The following is a 19529-nucleotide window of genomic DNA, read 5'->3' as shown; positions in this document are numbered from 1 at the left end:
CTGCGTTTGGTATCATGACCCCCGCATTGATGACGTCTAGTCTCATGGGACAAACCAAGTTACAAGTGGGTTCGGTTGTAATTCGCAAAAAGACAAACATAGTTATATAATCTGCACTGCAAACTGACAAAAAGCCCTTCAGAATCTATTTTTTGTGAAAAGCAATGGCATAGGATCGATTATATGAATCAGGATGCTAACCCCCTTTGAGTAATTTGTATGCGTTGAGTGAAAACGATTTCCTGCCCAACACACTCTGACAGTATGGAGGTTTTCCTTAGATAAGTGTGTCTCTTGTAAACAGAGCACCAACGGTTAATTGTTTGAAATAGGGCCAAGCACTTAATAGGACCGCTCGTGTCACGCACCTTCCATGATATAACTGTAAATTTCTCAGCCATTTACAGAGATTGGTATATAATAGATTACAGTTTCCATCAAAAGAACCCCACAGACCGTTTCATCCCCAGGTATGCCAAAATATTTGATTGATGAGACTTGGCCAATACATACAAGAGAGAGTTGAAAAAAACAGGTAATCGCTAAAACAAAACTTGTAAACCTGTATAGGCCCTAACAGGTTAGTGCACCAGTCCTCCATAAGTTGAGAGATATTGAGCAACTGGAACCTAGAAAAAACTGTTGTAGCCATTCGCAACCTTTAACTGCTCCACTAGGTTTCATTGGTGTTTTGCTTTAAACTTTACTTTCTCGCATATTACGGTAGTTATCAGGTGTCGGTGGTCTATGTGGTGAGCGTATTCCAGCCCATAATTGGTTTTCGTTTTAATCCAGCCAATTAACAGTATCTCACCAAATGCCACAACTCGCAATCTAGCTGGATATAGCATGGCAAAGGGAATATGCATAATTTCGCAGACAATATTTTATATCCTGAAAGGTCTCTCGCTTTTTCTGGACCTCTGCCGAAAAATCTGGGAAAAATGAGATTTTAGCGACATTAACTAAAACATTGTTCTGTTCTCGGGCTTTGCATAAAATTATATCAGGATGGATCATGGAGAGACCCCTGGCCGGGGCTACTGTGGTGGGATGTGGTGAGCTCTTTTTACTGCCAATATTGGCATTTAAAGAATCCTTACCAAACAGGTTAGGTAACTAGGATTCAAAGTAATCAGAGAAATTATCACCCTCCAACTTTTCAGGAGGGCCAACAACATGGGTGTTATTGCGTATCTATTTTACTCAGCAAATTAACAAGTCTGAGCATTTCTATTCATAGCACGTTTCAGTGGTACTATCTGATCCTCCACTTCACTCATTCTTGCCTCCACTGCAGTCATGTGCTCTGATATCTTTTGCATACCATGTCTGAGATGTCCCATATTGTCTTGCAAGGAGCTCATTTGCAGGTGTAAAGTAGTTAGTGCAGTATTGCATTTGTTTATGGCCCCCATAATGTCTCTCAGTGTGGGTCCTGTTTGTGCAGCTACAGGCGCCTCCTTCATGGCTGTGTGCGCGGTGGGGTTCTCTGTTCCTGGTGTGCTCACTCCCCTCCTCTCTCCAGCATGCTTAGCAGACTCCCCACTCACCACCCCCTCAGTAGTGGCATTCCTCATGGGATTCCCTCAGTCCTCCTACATATTGTTCCTTTCAGACTGGGGATCAACTAGCAAACTGTGCCAACTTCACAGCAGAGTCTCTGCCCCAGTCTGTTTTGTGCATGCAGCTGACCTCCTCCTGCATAGTGGCACCATCTTAGGCTTTTCAGCTGCCGACTTCCCCAAACTTGTGGTGGTCTTTGTGGCTACCCCCAAGGTATGTCAGCATCTGTTTGCGCTTTGCAGCTCAATTATGACCCGTTTACAGAATATTTCAACAGGATGTGTAGTGGGAGCTCTCCCTCGGTGCATCTGCTCACATCCCTGATTAGGCTCCAAACTTTAATCACCAGGATCCAGCCGCACAAAATGGATTTGCTGTGAACTTTCTGCAGCAGAAAATCTGCACCAAATGGTGTGATTTTTGTCACAGATTTAATTGCAGAAATGTTGCAGATTTGCCACGTTTTTCACTCTTTTCATTGCAAAGAGTGAAATCTGCAGTATAAATTAACAGGTTGCAGTTTTAAAGTCTGCAGCACATGTCATCTTTCACATGGATTCCATGCAGATTTTTTTCTGCATTGTGTGGCTGAATCTTGCTTACATTTCATCCACTTTACTGCTACTGTAAATGCTACAGATGATAGGTATGAAAAATGTGCAGCAGAACAGCTGCGGCGGAGGATCGTGGCATTTCTCCTATTGTTTTCAATGAGGAAACCTTGCAAATTCTTACGTGTGAATACAACTAGTGCTTTATATCTATCAGTTCAACCAGGTTTGAACTGAAGTGAATGGGAGTTATACCTGCAATACTATGCCAGGCCCCTACATGATGTTCAGAGCGATCTGCTTCTAGATCTGTATATAGTGACAGCGGCCTACCAAACAGCTGATTGGCCTCAGCAGGTAAGTATTTGTTGTTGTTTTTCATTTTATCAGATTTTCTGCTCTCTGGATATACCAGTATATTTTTTAAATCCTGGACAACCCTGTTAATGAAAATGTAAAATGCTGGTACCTCATCTTCAACGAAAGAGCTACTTCCTGATCGTTCTTCACTGATTCTTTCTTCTATTGCTGCACACGAAAACTAGAAGTGAAAGAAAAAAACACCTCAGAACAGCGAGGACTTCCAGTAATTACTTTCCAAACTTTAATCACGAGGATCCAGCCACACAAGAGGGATTTGGGTGAATTTTCTACAGTGGAAAATGTGCAGTGAATCTGCTGACAATCTGCACCAAATGGTGTGATTTTTGTCACAGATTTAATTACAGAAATGCTGCAGATTTGCCACGGATTTCACGGTTTGCATTACAAAGTGTGAAATCTGCAGTATATATTAACATGCTTCGGATTTAAAGTCTGCAGAACGTGTCCGTTTTCACATTTTCTTCTGCATTGTGTGGCTAAATCATGCTTACATCTCATCCACTTTACTGCTACTGTAGGGGCTCATTGCCATGGCTGTATGTGTAAAACGCTGTATGGATAACACAGCCATGGAAGCCGGCGGCGAGCTGGCCTTTCCCGTGTATGGCAGAGATTGTTCACTGCTCATGACAGCACATCTCACGCACGCTGTCATGCGCAGTGTGATGGGTTTCTTTTTTTAAATTTCCTACCCTGTCTTAATGTATTGGGTATGGACTGCATTGAATACGCGGTGAAATAGAACATGCTGCGTTCTTTTTCACGCCAGAATTATACACAATGTATATACGCTAATATGAATGGATCATTGAAAAATCAATGTTCTTTTATTGATTCCAAATGTGGTTTCTGCTCGCGGATGAAAAAAAATTATCACACCATGCTCTTTTTTACTGCGGTTCCCACATGGACGGCTTCGATTGAAGTCAATGGAAGCCGCCTGACCCTGCTTTTCCCACAGAATCCGCGGCCTGTCCGCAATGCCAATTACGGACAGGCAGCGGATTCCTCAGAAAAAGCAGGAGTTAAAAAAAAAAAAAGAATCTGTACTGTGCATGTCCGACGGAGAACCGTGCGGACCATCCGCAGTACGACAACGACAATGATGATACAGGTACGTGCGGATTCCGGCCGGGCATATGGTTGGATTCCGCTACAGGCTCCTGCATGTGGAATCAGACCTGCCTGTGTGCATGCAGCCTTAATGTGCTATAATATTCTGTCTACATCTATATTCTACTGTAATTAGGGTTTATAACAAATAAAATATAGATACAAATGGTTGCAAAATGAGTAATGCTTAAAACAAAGCACAAAAGTGCCATTCTTTGGTATACAGCTTTGAAGCTGGAGAATGAATGGCAGCTTATGCTGGTAATCAGCATAGAGGTCAATAGAAAGTGCTATAAACCTGTATGAGGACGTCTTGAGCTGCCAGAAGGAGCTGAAAAGTTGCAAAGACTGCCAAAGGGGCACGGTGCTCCAGTGGATGCTGAAGCCCACTTATTCTAGCAATCAGCAGGGGTCTCAGCAGTAGGACCCCTACTGATTAAAACTTTTGACATGTCTCCCTGAGATGTCAAAAGTTTCTGAAAACTTACTCTTTAAACTCTACCCTGTGTCAAATGGATTGCAGCATAGAGTCCACATTCCAGTACGTGTCTGTAACAGCTTCGTGGGAAAAGAGTCAGTAAAACTTTATTTTGTTTGTTTGAAGGGTATACAACCTTTTTTTAAAAAGGCTTATGACATGTCATAAGTATTTGTCAGTTGGGGTCCAGGTGCTTAGACCACCATCGATTGGTAAAATTAATGAGCAGAGGTACTCATCTGAGCGCTGAGCCTGTTTGGCTGCTTCCATCCCTACTTGGAGCCGTGTATAGGCTCTATAAAAAGTCTATGGAGTCTGTACAACCTTCCCATGAGTGCTTCTGTCTGTTCATTTTAGTGATCGACCCCATCTATCAAAACTTATGATATGTCAAAAGTTTTTTAAAAGGTTAGTTATAATTTACACTCTATTCTCATTCTGGGGGGGGGGGGGGCTTAGAAATCCACTTGGCAAGTTACACTTAATCATTCCCCAAAAACTATACATCAATCTGCTCAGCTCCACCTGCACTACAATTTCCTGTCAGGAGGGCACATGATGCATTCAACGTGATAGGTTTACCTTTAAATTGAACTAATAAACTAGAGATAAATCCACAATACATTCCCTTTTGAAGTCTACTTTTCTTTTATGAGTCGTGCTTTACTCTGGATAGCAAACAATAATATAGTAAAGTGCAATAATAAAAAAGAGCTTGTAAGCTCACCTTCCTTCAATTGGCTTTAAATTCACTGCCTCTCTTAAGTGCACAAGTAACTCCGGTAAGTTGCAAGTCCCAGCAGCAGGGAAATTCCTCCATAACAAAAGAGTAAGCCGTTTTTTTCAGTGCAAAAGATTTTTCTTCCTCTGTTATTTTCTTTTATCACATGGTGGTACACACCAATAAAACCACTAGATAAGTTTCGGCCAAAAGAGTGCCGTTAAGATGTGAGAAAGGCCTTTTTTCGTCTGAATCGCCTCTAGCGGTTTTATCTGTGTGTCGCACCATGTGATAAAAGAAAATAATAAAGGAAGAAAAATCTTTTGCACTGAGAAACCCAGCTTCCTTGATGAATATAGTATATCTGCATGAGGAGACCTGGATTGGGGCCCTCATCTTGGTTACACATAGTGAGGTTTTAATCATCTATATATCCTTGTCGCTCCTAGGGGTTTCCCTTCTTTTCTGCAAGCTATCCCCCCACCCTTCCTTTTTTTCTCTTCTTACCAAATATCTACTAATCCTCCTTTTGTTTACCCTTAAAATAGTTTTTTTTTTCTATCTGGCTGCACGTGTGTGAAAATTGCACTATTTTATGAGTACAAGAAATTGCTAGGCCCGTGGGCCTGATGTCACATTGTTTTATTATGCATGTACAATTGATATAGGATGTACCGGAAGGATATACAGGAGAAACTATTGTGGTATTATTGGGTACAATGTCCTTTGTTCCTAATCTATAATCTATTATTGCGGTCCTGCGAGACCTGCTATATGTTGTACTTTTTCCTTTGTTCATGTGTAAAACTTCGCAAAAGTTTTAATAAACATATTAAACATTAACCCCTTGAGTGGCACGCCCGGAAAATTTCCGGGACGAGCTCCACTGCTCATAGCGATACTGCCCGGAAGATTTCCGGGCTATGTATCACTATGGGAGCTGCAGAGCACAATGCCACAAACTGTGACAGTGTGCTCTGCCTGCACAGTCCCACACAAAGCAGTGCAAGGGCTTTGAAAAACCAGCAGAAGATATTGCCGACATGTCGGCAATGTCCTGCTTTGTTTACAGGTTGCCATAGAGACCATCGGCTTGTCAGAAGCAAGCCGATGGTCTCTGTGGCAGGGAGAGCTGGTTGTTAGCTGTCAGAGGACAGCTAGGTACTAGCTCTTACAGCAGAGATCAGAGAAAACCTCCGATCTCTGCTGTGTTAACCCTTTACACGCTGCAGTCTATGTGACTGCAGCATGTAAAGGGTTGTCACTGCAGCATGTAAAGGGCTGTCACCATCGGACCCCCGGAATGTGATCAGGGGTCCTGATGGGTCCCTGTGGAAGTCCCCTATAGGGACAAAAAAAAATAAAAAAATTTTAAAAAAATTTTGAAAAAAATTATTAAAAAAATTTAAAAAACACTTGTCTCCCTTTTACTTTGTAAAAAATCAAAAATACAATCACACATGTGGTATCCCTGTGCGTCGTAATGACCCAGAGAAGGAAGTTAATACATTATTTAACCCCTTAATGACATGGCCCCTTTTTTTTCTTTTTTCCCCATTTCTTTTTTTCCTCCCCCCTGTTTAAAAAATCACAACTTGTCCCGCAAAAAACAAGCCCTCATATGGCCATGTCAATGGAAAAATGAAAAAGTTATGGCTCTTGAGACGCAACTGCAAAATTAGTTGAAATTCAATGATTAGACCATTTTAAAAAACCTGCCCTGGTGGGCACGACAGGGTGATAGGAAACCCGCCACTCAAGGGGTTAATATAGTAGATCTGATGCCAAAACTGGTGAGGTACTTTGTAATTCAACTGCTCCATGGTTGATCTCGATTTTCTGCCCTACGTATGCACAATTTTGACGCATATTGTATTCTTCTCACTTTGTTCCACTAGCTATTATTTATTAGCACTTCATATTTAAAGGACAGAAAAGTGATAATTGTACACTTACAGGCATCGTCCGCATATCATTTAGAGATGACCAATCCATGTATGGCAGAATATCCACATCCTCTGCTGATATAATTTCAGCGACATTCGGTTCAAGGTCAATGTTTTCCTCTGCAGTCTAGAAGATAGAGAAAATACATATTTTTTACAACCTAGAATCAATTAAAATTTCCAAAAATCTAGCAGTCCTGTCCACATTTTGTAATGAGGAGGGACATCATTGATGTTGAACACTGTTTCCTAATGTTTCAGAATCTAGTATCTACTGTTTAAATAATTTACATCTATGTACCCCAAAGCTATGAATAAGGACATTGTGTGTGCTCTCTAGAGCCATGTTGTGTACCCCTGGGTTACACAGGATGAGCAGGGCACATGAAGGGAGCAAGCTGAGCAGGCAGTCCGTGTAGTGAAGCTAAAATGGTCACTAACTTTTCAAACAAGTTTGCCAAACACCTTTATTTACCTAAGGTGATGACTTTTTGATGAAAAAATCCCTCTAAATTGCTGGCCAGAAGAGGGGGGGGGGGGGGGCTCACTTTCCCATAATTTGCTGTCCACTACCCGTTTTCAAGGGATGTCTGTCAGATAAGACAGAATAGGAAGTGGAGGGTGATAACTCAAGCAGCCCATAAAAATCTATGGAAAGCAGCTTGGGAGAAAGAGGGAGAGATACATTTAACCCCTTAGTGACGAAGCCGCGCCTTAGTGACGGAGCCAAATTTTGGAAATCTGACAGATATCCAAGTGATTCTGACATTGTTTTTTCGCCACATGTTGTACTTCATTTTGGTTGTAAAAAGAGACCGATATAATTTGTGTATATTTATTAAAAGTACCAATATTGGAAAAATTTTGAAAAAATTGTCATTTTTCACATTTTCAACTGTAATATCTCAAATATATCCAAACATACTGTACAAAGATATATATTTCCATCTGTTTACTTTATTCTGAATGCACACTTGAAAAACTTTTGTGTTTTTTTTTAACCATTTATAGGATGTACAAATTTAACATTACTTTTCAGCATTTTGAGGAACACTTTGTTTTCCTGCACCAAGCCAAGTTTGCAAAGGCTCATGAGTGTCAGAATAATAGATACCCCCCCAAATGACCCCATTTTAAAAACTACACCCCTTAATGTATTCACTGAGGGGTGTCATGAGTATTTTGACCCCACCAGTTTTTTTCAGGAATTCAATTTAGAGCAGAAAAAATAAAACTTCATATTTTTGCAAATATGTCATTTTAAAGACATATTTTTTTCCTATAGTGCCCATGAAAATGAGGATTTACACCCCAAAATGGATACCCCCCGTTTCTCCCATGTTCAGAAACATACCCATTGTGGCCCTAATCTTATGTCTGGATGCACAAAGGGACCCAAAATGAAAGGAGTAGTCGGTGTCTTTCAGAACATAGATTTTGCTTGAAGGCGTTTTAGGCCCATCGCACTTTTGTAGAGCTCTTGAGCGGCCAAAACCAAAGAGAACCCCCACAAATTACCCCATTTTGAAAACTAGCAAAGCAGTAGGAAAAAAATTACAATTTTCATTTTTTTGGCAGTTGTATCAATTTAAAAACAGTTTTTTTTGTACAGCACACATAGGAATGAAGACTTTCACCCCAAAATGGATCCCCTGTTTGTCCCGTGTTCAGAACCATACCCCTTGTGGTCCTAATCTACTTAAAGGACACATGGCTAGGCCTATAATGGAAGGAGCACCCGTTGGATTTCAGGGTACAACGGAATAAATTCCAGGCCCCATTGCCCTCTTGTAGAGCCATTGAGCGTCCAAAACGATAAAGAACCCCCTAAAATGACCCAATTGTAAAAACTAGACCCCTTAATGAATTCATCTAGGGGTGTACTGCGTATTTTGACCCGACAGTATTTGAATAAATCTAAGCAAAGCAGAAGGAAAAAATTACGATTTTCATTTTTTTGGCAATTTTGTCAATTTAAAAACTGTTTTTTTTGTACAATGTACATAGGAATGAAGACCTTCACCCCAAAATGGATACCCCCGTTTGCCCCGTGTTCAAAAACATACCCATTGTGGCCCTAATCTACTTATAGGACACATGGTTAGGCCTGTAATGCAGGGAACACCCGTTGGATTGCAGGGCACAACTGAATAAATCCCAGACCCCATTGTTCATTTGTACGGAATAAAAATTGACTCCCTAAAAATATCCCCCTCCCCCACACACTCCGCACCCTTTTTGGCATTCCCCAAATCTTAGATAAAAGTAATAATGTGAACTGTGTGGTATTTCCGAAGACAGGGGTAATTACCGAGGCTGGTTGGGATGGGTACATGGGGCAATAAAACCAGGTATCCCCCCTTCTCTCATGCTTTTTGGGGGTCATTTCTTGACCTCAGTGGCGGATATGGGGTGTAAAAAGTGACGCTCTGTTAGTCTTCGTAAGCTTGATGAGGTGAGGCGGTTTCGCACAGAAGACGCTCAACAAGGTGCTCCTGGAACTGCATGAAGGCGAGCGTTCCCAGGGCTTCTTGTAAATTGCGTATTACAGGTAGCGGTCTGAATAACGCCGGGCTCACGCAGCCGTAGGTGGAATCCGCTTGCGGAGGCCCGCAGCGGATCCCAACTGTGAGCCCGGCTGTGACCCTGCATACGGCTGCGTAATGTACTGCGCATAACTGCCTACTCACACAGGCGGTCATTCGTAGTACTTTTTTTTTGTTTGCATTTCCCGCACTGTCGTTTAGCGATGACGCGGATACCTGCAGCCCGTACACAACGTAGTTGCGTATGGGCTGCGGGTATATCCGCGACCATGGAGCACAATGGGCTCTAAGTTGCGGATATCCGCGGTAAAATAGAACCTGCTGCTAATGTGAGCGGAATTGTGTAATCCAATGCAATTGATCTGCGTATTACCGCGGTTCAGACGCATGCGGAATCCGTAATTCCTATCCGGTCATGTGAGACCGGCCAAAGGTAGATCGCTACCTTTTTATCACGTGACCGGGGACCGCTCAACGAGGCCACCCGTCACTGCTCCAGGCTTTCGGCGACCGTTGGTCGCTGGGAGCAAGGAGATTTTAAATTTCCTGGGCTCCCCAATTCCTGCACATGTGTCCGGTGTTTTGCCGGCGGTCGCATGCGCAGGATCCAGGAAAGTTCACGGAGGAAGATCGCGTCGGGGTGCAAATACGGAGGCCTCCGGTAAAAAGTTTCATCTCCTCTCACCGATCGCATCAGTGAGGGGAGATGAAGCTTCACCTTTTTTTTACTTTTAAGTGATCGCCATTATCCATTGGATAACGGCGAACACGTGATCAGGAACCGCTGACCGCGGCCCCCCGTGGAATCTCCAGGCTCTCGGCTAAGTTTTGTAGCCAGGAGCAGGGAGGTTTTAAATTATCCTGGCAATCCACGGCTTTTGCGCATGCGTCTGCCATTTTAGCGACGGCCGCGTGCGCAGAAGCTGTGGTAAGGTCCGCGGATAAATCCGCGGGCCTTAGGTACGTCATTTCATCCTCCCTCACGGATATAATCCGTGGGGGGAGATGAAACGCAAGCTTTTTTAACTTTTTAAAAACTTTTTAAAACTTTTTTTAAACTTTTTTTTTACTTTTACCCTTTTTTTTTTCACTTTTTCACACTTTTTTTTTTACTTTACATGATCACTGCTATCCATTGGATAACAGTGATCATGTCTCCGGTATAATCTCTCTGCTCCTGGCTACACATGGCAGCCAGGAGCAGAGGGATTTTAAATTTCCCGGGGCTCGAGCCCCTCTGTGCACGCGCCCGATGATTGACATGCGCAGACGGGGATTCGGGTCCCGGGACATTGGGACATCGGGGAGGACTTAGGTGAGTATTTTTACCTCCCCTCATGGATCCGATCCATGAGGGGAGGTGAAACTGACTTTTTAAAAACTTTTACCGCGGTCCCCGGTAACACCTCCTGGTTCCCCGCTACCTTCAGGAGCCTGGAGCCAGGAGATTTCAAATTTGCCGGGGGCTCCCGGGCTTCTGCGCATGCGCCTGACGTCATCGTCTGGCGCGCATGCGCAGAAGACCGCCGGCGGGTCTGGGAGGACCCCATCTTCGTGGGACACCGCGGACAAGCCGCGTGAGTATTTTCAGCTGCCCTGATGGATCCGATCCATCAGGGCAGCTGAATCTTTACTTTTTTACACATTTTTGTTTACTTTTTTCCGATCTGCGCTATTCATTGGATAGCGCCGATCGCAATGCCGGGGGGGACTGCCCGCATCCTGGGATGACAGCTCCATGCTGTCAGCTACCTGCGGGCAATGACAGCATGGAGCTGTCACGTCCTCAGGCAAGTGGGCATTAATCCTAAGAGGACGCATAAAACTACGTCCTCTAGGATTAAAGCGCACTTGCTGAGGACGTAGTTTCCCGATGGGGCAGTCATTAAGTGGTTAAGGCACTCACAGACGTATAGTCGTTGTACATCACTCACAGCTAACTGGTGAATGATATAAAACTGCTAAAATCACATCAATACTGTTTAGTACTTCTTCAGTGTCCTCCATAATGCCGTTATTTCTTGGTGTGTGCTAAAGAGAGTTAAGGAGCAGAATTTGTAGTTTTTTCCATGTTCAGAGCACAAAACACATATAAAAGATGTGGAATAACAGCTGGACCAGCAGCTCAGAGATGACTTCCACTAGCAAAGACACAACAAAGAAATGTAGATATAGCCTACAGAAAAGAAACAAGATATATGCAGGATGCAAGTCATATAATGTCCAGAAATAGAGTTATTCTTCATGTACATACACATGGCAGCTTAGGCCTCCTGCACACGGGACGGGTCGGTCTCCGCATGCGGGATTTCTGCATCAGAGTTCGACGCAGTGCCTGGCTGTTGACCCCTGCGTACTTGCGCGGCGGCGTCTCTCTGCACTGCGGATGTGCCAGCCAGCACTCCGTGGCATATGCGGAGTAGGCGCCAGATCTCACTGCAGAAGTGCTGCCGGACGGACAGCTTCCATTGACTTCAATGGAAGTAGTCTGTGCGTAGCCCGCACAGAATCGCAGCATGCCACAATTTCTCCTCTGTGAGCGGAAAATCGCAATCTATTTCCGCTCATGGAGATGAAATCCCGCATTTCCATAGCATGCCATTAGGTGGTATTTGCTGCGGAGCCTAGAGGCAGACGCCCACCATGATTTCCGCAATGCAAATCCGACCGTGTGCAGGAGGCCTTATTCTGAAAAGTCAAGTACACTTCATGCTAATAGTTACAGAGCAGAATGTGATGTCAGTGAAGGTTGGGGAGCTGTGGTATCAGTCAACTGTAGTGTATCTAGTACCTTTTGAAAATTGTATTTTGGGGACCAGAGTGAAATAACTGACCCTGGTATGTTTAAAGCAATCCACCAGTTTTGGAATAAAATTCTATCCCTGGACCTGAGGGTGGAAGGGGTATATTAGTTAATTTTTGTCAGCCATCAATCTGTTCCACTGGTTTAGGGTCCTGTTTTTGGGAAAGCAAGATAGCCGCCTTAATCATTAGACTACCTAATATCTCATAGTGCACTGGTAATGTTAGGACTACCAATACACTATACCCGCTCTGTGATTGGTCAGCAAAGTTCATGTGATTAGCACTAGCCAATTGCAGATCAGTGCACAGTTAGAAAACGGAGGTGGCCATCTTGGCTGCCCAAAAGCAGGACCCCAATCTCAGTGGAACTAAACAGCGGCCGACAAAATCAACTACAGGTAAACAGAATTTCGTCCCAAAACCTAATGCTCATTTTAAAGATTACAACTAGGTGCATTTTGCTTATTATGAAAGTCTTCCTGAAATTTCCCTTTAAGTGGAAAACTAAAAGCACACCCACCTGCACAATCTAGAAAACAGACAAACAGTTTTCTTCACACTGTGCCGATATATTAAATTCCAAATACATTCATTGTCAAAAAAAATCAAGCACCTAGAAGAAGTTGGTGGAATCAAATGAAACTTTCTATATGTGATTGAAACATTGGTATAAAATATGATTACAATATCAGAACAAAAGGATAATTTACTATGGAAAACTGAAGACTTGAAGAGATGATCTAGTACCCTGTTGTACCGCCTCTAGCTTGGATACAAGATGTGATACAGGTGGGCATGGAGGCTCTAGTACTCTGTTGTACTGCTTCTAGCTTGGATACAAGATGTGATACGAGCGGGCATGGAGGCTCTAGTACCCTGTTGTACCGCCTCAAGCTTGGATACCAGATGTGATACAGGTGGGCATGGAGGCTTTAGTGCCCTGTTATACCTCCTCTAGCTCTGATGCAAGATGTGATATGGGCGGGCATGGAGGCTCTAGTACTCTGTTGTACCGCCTTTAGCTTGGATACAAGATGTGATATGGGCAGGCATAGATGCTCTAGTACCCTGTTGGGCCACCTTTAGCTCGGATACAAGACGTGATACGGGCAGGCATGGAGGCTCTAGTACCCTGTTGTACTGCCTCTAGCTTGGATGCCTAATGTGATAAGTGCAAACATGGAGGCATACAGGTTCTGTATGGTATCCTGTGACATATCTGTCCATATTTTCTGCAATTGAGCCTCTATACTGTGCAAACTTGTAGGTTGTTGAAGTTGGCATCTATACATGTTCTACTGGTGATAACTCTGGTAACTGGGCAGCCATTGAAGTGTAGCAATATTGTGGAGGCATTCCCGTTTCACCCTTGCCGTGTGCGGTTGAGCATTATCCTGCCATGAGGCATACATTTGTCTGCAGGATGTCCTGAACGTATGGCTGAGCGGTCATTGTCCCTCGTACCACTACTAGTGGGGACCAACTGTCATTTGTGATGGTTTCCCCAGACCAACACACCACCAGTGGGGGCAATGTTACCTACATTGATGGACTCTATTCTCCAGCTTAGTTTAAAGGGGTTGTCTCGCGGCAGCAAGTGGGGTTAAGCACTTCTGTATGGCCATATTAATGCACTTTGTAATATACATCGTGCATTAAATATGAGCCATACAGAAGTTATTCACTTACCTTCCCTGCGCTGGCGTCCCTGTCTCCATGGCTCTGTCTAACTTCAGTGTCTAATCGCCCGATTAGACGCGCTTGCGTCTAATCAGGAGGCTGGAATCGGCACACGCGAGGGGGCAGAGCTACGCGATGACGCATAGAAGGGGGCGGAGCCGAACGCCGCTGCTGCCGGACAGACCCGAAGGCAGAAGACCCTTCTGCGCAAGCGTGTCTAATCGGGCGATTAGACGCTGAAGTTAGACAGAGCCATGGAGACGGGGACGCCAGCGCAGGGAAGGGAAGATAAGTGAATAACTTCTGTATGGCTCATATTTAATGCACGATGTATATTACAAAGTGCATTAATATGGCCATACAGAAGTGTATAACCCCACTTGCTGCCGCGAGACAACCCCTTTAAGTTTAGTCCAAGTGGATACATTTCTTTTCCCAATATTTGCTCAATGTAAGCCCACTGCATGTTTTCAGTGCATTTATTGCACAATGTTTTTTCAGAATTCTCTAGATTGACTTATTACATAAACAGCTAAAAAATTTCATTTCATTAAAGCAACTTCTATGACTGTTCAGTACTCACCCTTTTTTCCACTGCCACAAAACTCGTGAATGGAGTAACTAATGAGTATTCTTTACTGAGCTGAATGATGAGACTCTTCATCTCTTGTTTCTTCATCTGTAACAAATATAAGTGACACAGGATTACCATAACAAAATACTTCCAAGGTATTTCAACCCTCCCCAAACATAGTAGTATGATCCCAAAAATCTATCATCTCTGTAGATTATGATAAGAAAGCAATGCATAGTCTTGTGTTCAACAGCAAATGTTACCAACTTCCTATCAAATGCCTTCTTTGCTGATGAGAATCTGGTTAATTCTTGGTGTATCTTGTGGTATAAGGTCACTGAAAAGGATTTTTTTCCTTCACTCAGGGTTGCTCTGTGCTACCACTGGTATGACAATAAGAACCAAAAGTCCAACCTTATCTGATCCTGACAATGAAGCTGTATCTAGACCCAAAAGAAGGGTACATTCCCATGTTTAATATCGTACAAGTGATAATGCTTATCACCCTCTAACTGGCAGAGCTTACCCTATTCAGGTTTTTTTTTATACTTATGATTCTTCACATGTGATTTATACCCTTAAGTGTTCCTGTGGTCGTATATATGTTGGAGAGACAACCCAGTGTATACAAGACTGAATTTTAAAACATAAATCAATTATAAGTTGCAATAATTTACTTTTGCCCCTCCCATATCATCTTCATAAGGCAGATCATTGATTGCCACAATTAAAATTTCAGGTTCTGGAACATGTTTTGGTACTCAGACAAAGTGATGACCATATTTTACAATTAAAAAACGTGAATCATTTTGGATTCATGAACTACAATCCTTAAAATTTAAGGGTCTTAATAGGGAATATGATTCACCAAGTTTCCTCTGATCAATTAATATTGCTTTGCTTTTTGTATATGGTCATTAAAAAAAAAAAAAGAGTTGTTTCTGTTCATGCACTTACCCACTTGTTCTTCCTTTTTTATAGATTAAACCATTTATTGTTTCAGATTTCTACTACATAAATGTATTTGCTCACCAGCAATTAGATTGCATTCTACTAGCATGGCTGCCTGTTTGTTTCTTTACTTTGCTCACATCATGGTCTATAGGACATACAAATCCTAATCCCATGACTATTCATTCTGACATGGCCCATCCTGTCTTTTGTATTCACTGCTCCTCTCCTAGTCAGGGTTCTTTTATACAGCATGATTATCATGCGAACCGCTCGTTAGATCAAGTGGTTTGCATGATAATTGTTAGGTTAAAGGCCCATTTACACTGGACAAATAAAAATCACTTTATTTTACTACATCCACCACAATAAATTTTCATTGGGAGTTTGTGATGTACTCAAGGTTTTATCCAGTGTTCCAAGAATTTTTATACATGTGTTTTATACTTTACTTTTAAGAAGCCACGACCCCTTACCACTGAAGTTGTCCTTCTTTCTTTTTTTAATACAAATTTGGATGGGCAGAAAACTCGTGCAGAACGGGAGGTGCTGATGGACAGGTGTAGTGGCCCAGAACACCATCCTGGCCCCCTCCCTCCCTGTCATACATGTTTTGTTCTATGTAGATGCACTGTGCTTGTCCTGTCATATCCAGTGCGTGTGTTACACAGCTGCGGTGCTTGAATGGTTAACATTAATAAAATCACTGCATGCATAAAGATGTATCAGTTTGTCATGTCATGTGGTATAAGTGAGGTTATAAATTGGAGTGTTTGAGAGCGGGAAAAGGTAGTCTTTAATCTGTGCTCTGAGAGTCCATCTTCAGTAGGAGAGAGTGCTAACACAGAGCCACATGGAAGCACCTTCAGCTTCCATGTAGGTGAAGGTGGAGGCGGAAGAGCGACATCCCATAGCGTTTGGAGTGTGAGTGTAAGAGGAGTGAGTCCCAACAACAGAGAGAGAGAGCGCGCATGTACTTGTCCACACCACAGGCTTTTCCTGTGCGTCCGTCCATTATTAGGATCACCGCACAGAGGTACTTAATGGAGACACCCACGCATCTGCTGTGCGGGGTGTATATTGGCTAAGCCTCCCTTTAATAATTATTTTGTCAGAGTGTATGCGGAGGGACCACTACCCCCTTCCTCCTCTGGAGTGCTCCCAATTTAGGAGCGGTGATATACAGATAACGTGGACTGTAGGGCCGTATTTATCCTGTGTATCCTCCCTACCTCTGAGTTATAGCCTGTAACTAACTGAAGTGAATCATACCTGCATTACCTGTTTATACAAGTTAATTCTCCAAGTAAAAAGTTATACCGGGCCCTAACTGTTCCCAGGGACACGAGGTACTACACACAAGTCTCCATGTTTATTACTCCACCGCAAACAACTACGGTGTGGGTGAACGGTGGCGTCACGCGTGATATCTACTACAACTCCCCTCATCCCCTTTATTGGCACTCCCGGCCAAAGGAGTGTCAAAGCTGGCCTGGGATCCTGCTCTGGCCTTGACTACATGTCATCCCTCCAGGACCAGAGCCTGATAAGTGCCACCGTGACACATCAGTACTTATCCCTCCCAGCTCTACACGTTAGCCAGGTGCCCAGGGTCACCCCTCCGGGGTGTTGCACAGGGTTGCACCAGGTTCCCCTCCTTTAGTGGAACTTTGCAGGACAGAGTAGGGGCACTGTACAGGAGGACAACTTTGGTGGTGAGGGTGTGTGAATGTCACAGAACTCCTAATTACATTATATTAGTAAGTTGGACAAATGGCAAACATCTACTCCTCTGTACTTATTTTATATAAGGTAGCCAACCCTTTAAGTTTGTGTTAGTATTCTGGTCAATGTCTGAGGCAAGACACCGTCACATGGTATGAGGATTAGGACACTGTGATCACCAAGGATATAATTGGGGTTATAATAGGGGTTCAGTAGACTGGGCATTTCTAAAAATGAAAGCTATAGACATAAAATACCCTGAAGATGGTCCAGATATGGGTTTATGGGAAACAACAGTGACTTAGCAGAGAGAACGGAAGTACAAGGCTTTCTGTGATATTGAAATGCCCAATTTTAAAAAATATTCAGTGTGATTCTAAAGTCCTGTTTGTGGTAATTAATACAAAGAAGAAAACAAAAGACAAAATATAACAACAATGGATGAAGAGGGGTAGACATGTCTGTGACTCCTTAGGTACTCCAGGGATAGGTGCTGCGAAGACAATACATAGAAATTATAAATGCCATGAAAAGGATTACACCAACCTCGTTCTCATTTTCCTTCTCGTGCAGAATTCCATATTCATAATCTTTAATTAGAGCTCGAGCTGTAAGGGTGTGCAGTATCTGGACATAATGAGATCGTAATAATGTAAGCAAACATATTTAAAAATGAGAACAGATTACACAGTTAGGCAACGAACAGACACATCCTGATCCATTGCAGTGTCAGGCAAGAAAACTTATAGAAAAACTAACAGCTATAGAATTTTAATCTTTTACCATCACAGCCATTTTTTGCCATTTTTTTTTAATCCCCACTTTCCAGAAGTTATAATTTTTATTCTCTGTCAACGTACCGCAAAAAGCAAGCCCTCATACAACTAGGTTATATTTTTAAATGGCAGCATTTAATGTACCATAATAGTATATTAAAAAACTTTTACAAGTTTTTAAGCTGGATGGAATATCAAGCAAAGAACTATTCAGCCATTGTTTTTTTAAATGCCTAGTTATAGTGATATTTTTAGGAGTTAGGGCTCATCTATGTTTAACCTCTTAAGGACACAACCATTTTGGGGGGATTTTCATCTCCACTTTTCAAAAGCTATAACTTTTATATCTTTTTTACGTCGACATGGCCATGAACGCTTGTTTTTTGCGGGGTGAACTGTAGTTTATATTGGTGCTGTTTTTGGGTACATAAGCTATATTGTAAAACTTTTATTACATTTTTTTATGATAGCAGGGAGAGAAAACATCAATTCTGCCATTATTTATAAATTTTTATTAATAGCGTTAATTATGCAGCGTAAATGACACAAAACATTTTTCTCAGTACAATTGTAACGATGCCAAAATTTTTCTTTCCCGCAATAAAACCCCTTTTTTGGAAACTATTTTTTCTAAATCGCTGCATTCAAAGTCCTATAAGTTTTTTATTTTTTGAATAGACTGAGCTCTGTGATAGCTTGTTTTTTTGCGTAGCAAGTTGTAGTATTTATGGGTACCATTTTGGGGTATATACGCCTATTTTGATCCCTTTTATTGGTTTTTTTGAGAGGCAAAATAAAAATGAAAAAAAAGCATTTTGCCACAGTTTTAAGGGATTTTTTTAACGCTTTTTGCCGTGCAGTGTAAGAGTCGTTAGGGATACCACAATACCAAATATGTGGGATTGAAGTTTTTAATTTTTGTTATACTGATAGGGTAAAAAGCCCCCCAAAACTTTTTTTTTTTAACTTTTTTTTTTTTTACACTATTTTCATTGTTTTTTTTTTTACATTATTTATGTCCCTGTAGGAGTCCTGCAATGTCTTATCACTTCAAACAGCGATCAGAGGGAATGGCAAAGCAGGACACCTGTAGCTGGTGTCCTGTTGCCATGGCAACCCATCAGCAATCCGTGATTACATCGCGGGGGTTCAATGACGTCACATAGTCAGCGCGCTTCTTCTGTGAACCCTTTACATGCTGCAATCTACATAGATCGCTGCAAAGGAAGGGGTTAACACCGGGGGCGCTGTCCCGATGCATACATGCTTTTGCAGTGGGAGCCGGCTCCCAGCAGCTAGGTCGTACACTTACGCCCTGTGGCATTAAGGGGTTAATAGGACCCAGCAGTTCTTACATACTGATAGTAATTCTATTATGTGTTGTGTTGCATGATTAACCCCTTAGTGACCAAGCCTGTTTGAGCCTTAATGACCAGGCCAAATCTGACACGTGTCATTTTAACATAGAATAGCTCCGTAAAGACTTTGCATATCCAAGTGATTCTGACATTGTTTTTTCGTCACATATTGTACTTCATTTAGGTGGTAAAAATAGACTTGATAGAATTTGTGTATATTTTTTAAAAGCGTCAAAACTAAGAAAATTTTGAAAAAATTGTCATTTTTAATATTTTCAACTGCAATATGTCAAATATGTGCAAACCTACTGCACAAATTTTTGATAAGATATAAATTTCCAACTGTTTACTTTAT

General features: G+C 42.3%; 1 protein-coding gene across 8 annotated transcripts in view; it reads right to left on the bottom strand.

The window, feature by feature from the left end:
- Positions 1-19529, bottom strand: part of PARP4 (poly(ADP-ribose) polymerase family member 4) — a 150386-nt gene that overhangs the window by 63903 nt on the left and 66954 nt on the right. For all 8 annotated transcript variants that reach the window (XM_066582152.1, XM_066582157.1, XM_066582155.1 and 5 more), the window contains exons 28-31: positions 17587-17667; positions 14374-14469; positions 6770-6886; positions 2587-2658 (exon numbers count right to left, since the gene is read on the bottom strand). In XM_066582152.1, the coding sequence (XP_066438249.1) occupies positions 2587-2658; positions 6770-6886; positions 14374-14469; positions 17587-17667 (366 nt within the window). The remainder of the gene's footprint in view (positions 1-2586; positions 2659-6769; positions 6887-14373; positions 14470-17586; positions 17668-19529) is intronic.

The sequence above is a fragment of the Eleutherodactylus coqui genome, chromosome 1, assembly GCF_035609145.1.
Source record: "Eleutherodactylus coqui strain aEleCoq1 chromosome 1, aEleCoq1.hap1, whole genome shotgun sequence".
Taxonomy (NCBI): domain Eukaryota; kingdom Metazoa; phylum Chordata; class Amphibia; order Anura; family Eleutherodactylidae; genus Eleutherodactylus; species Eleutherodactylus coqui.
The sequence above is the reverse complement of the archived record's forward strand: the minus strand, read 5'-3'. Positions and strand labels throughout refer to the sequence as shown.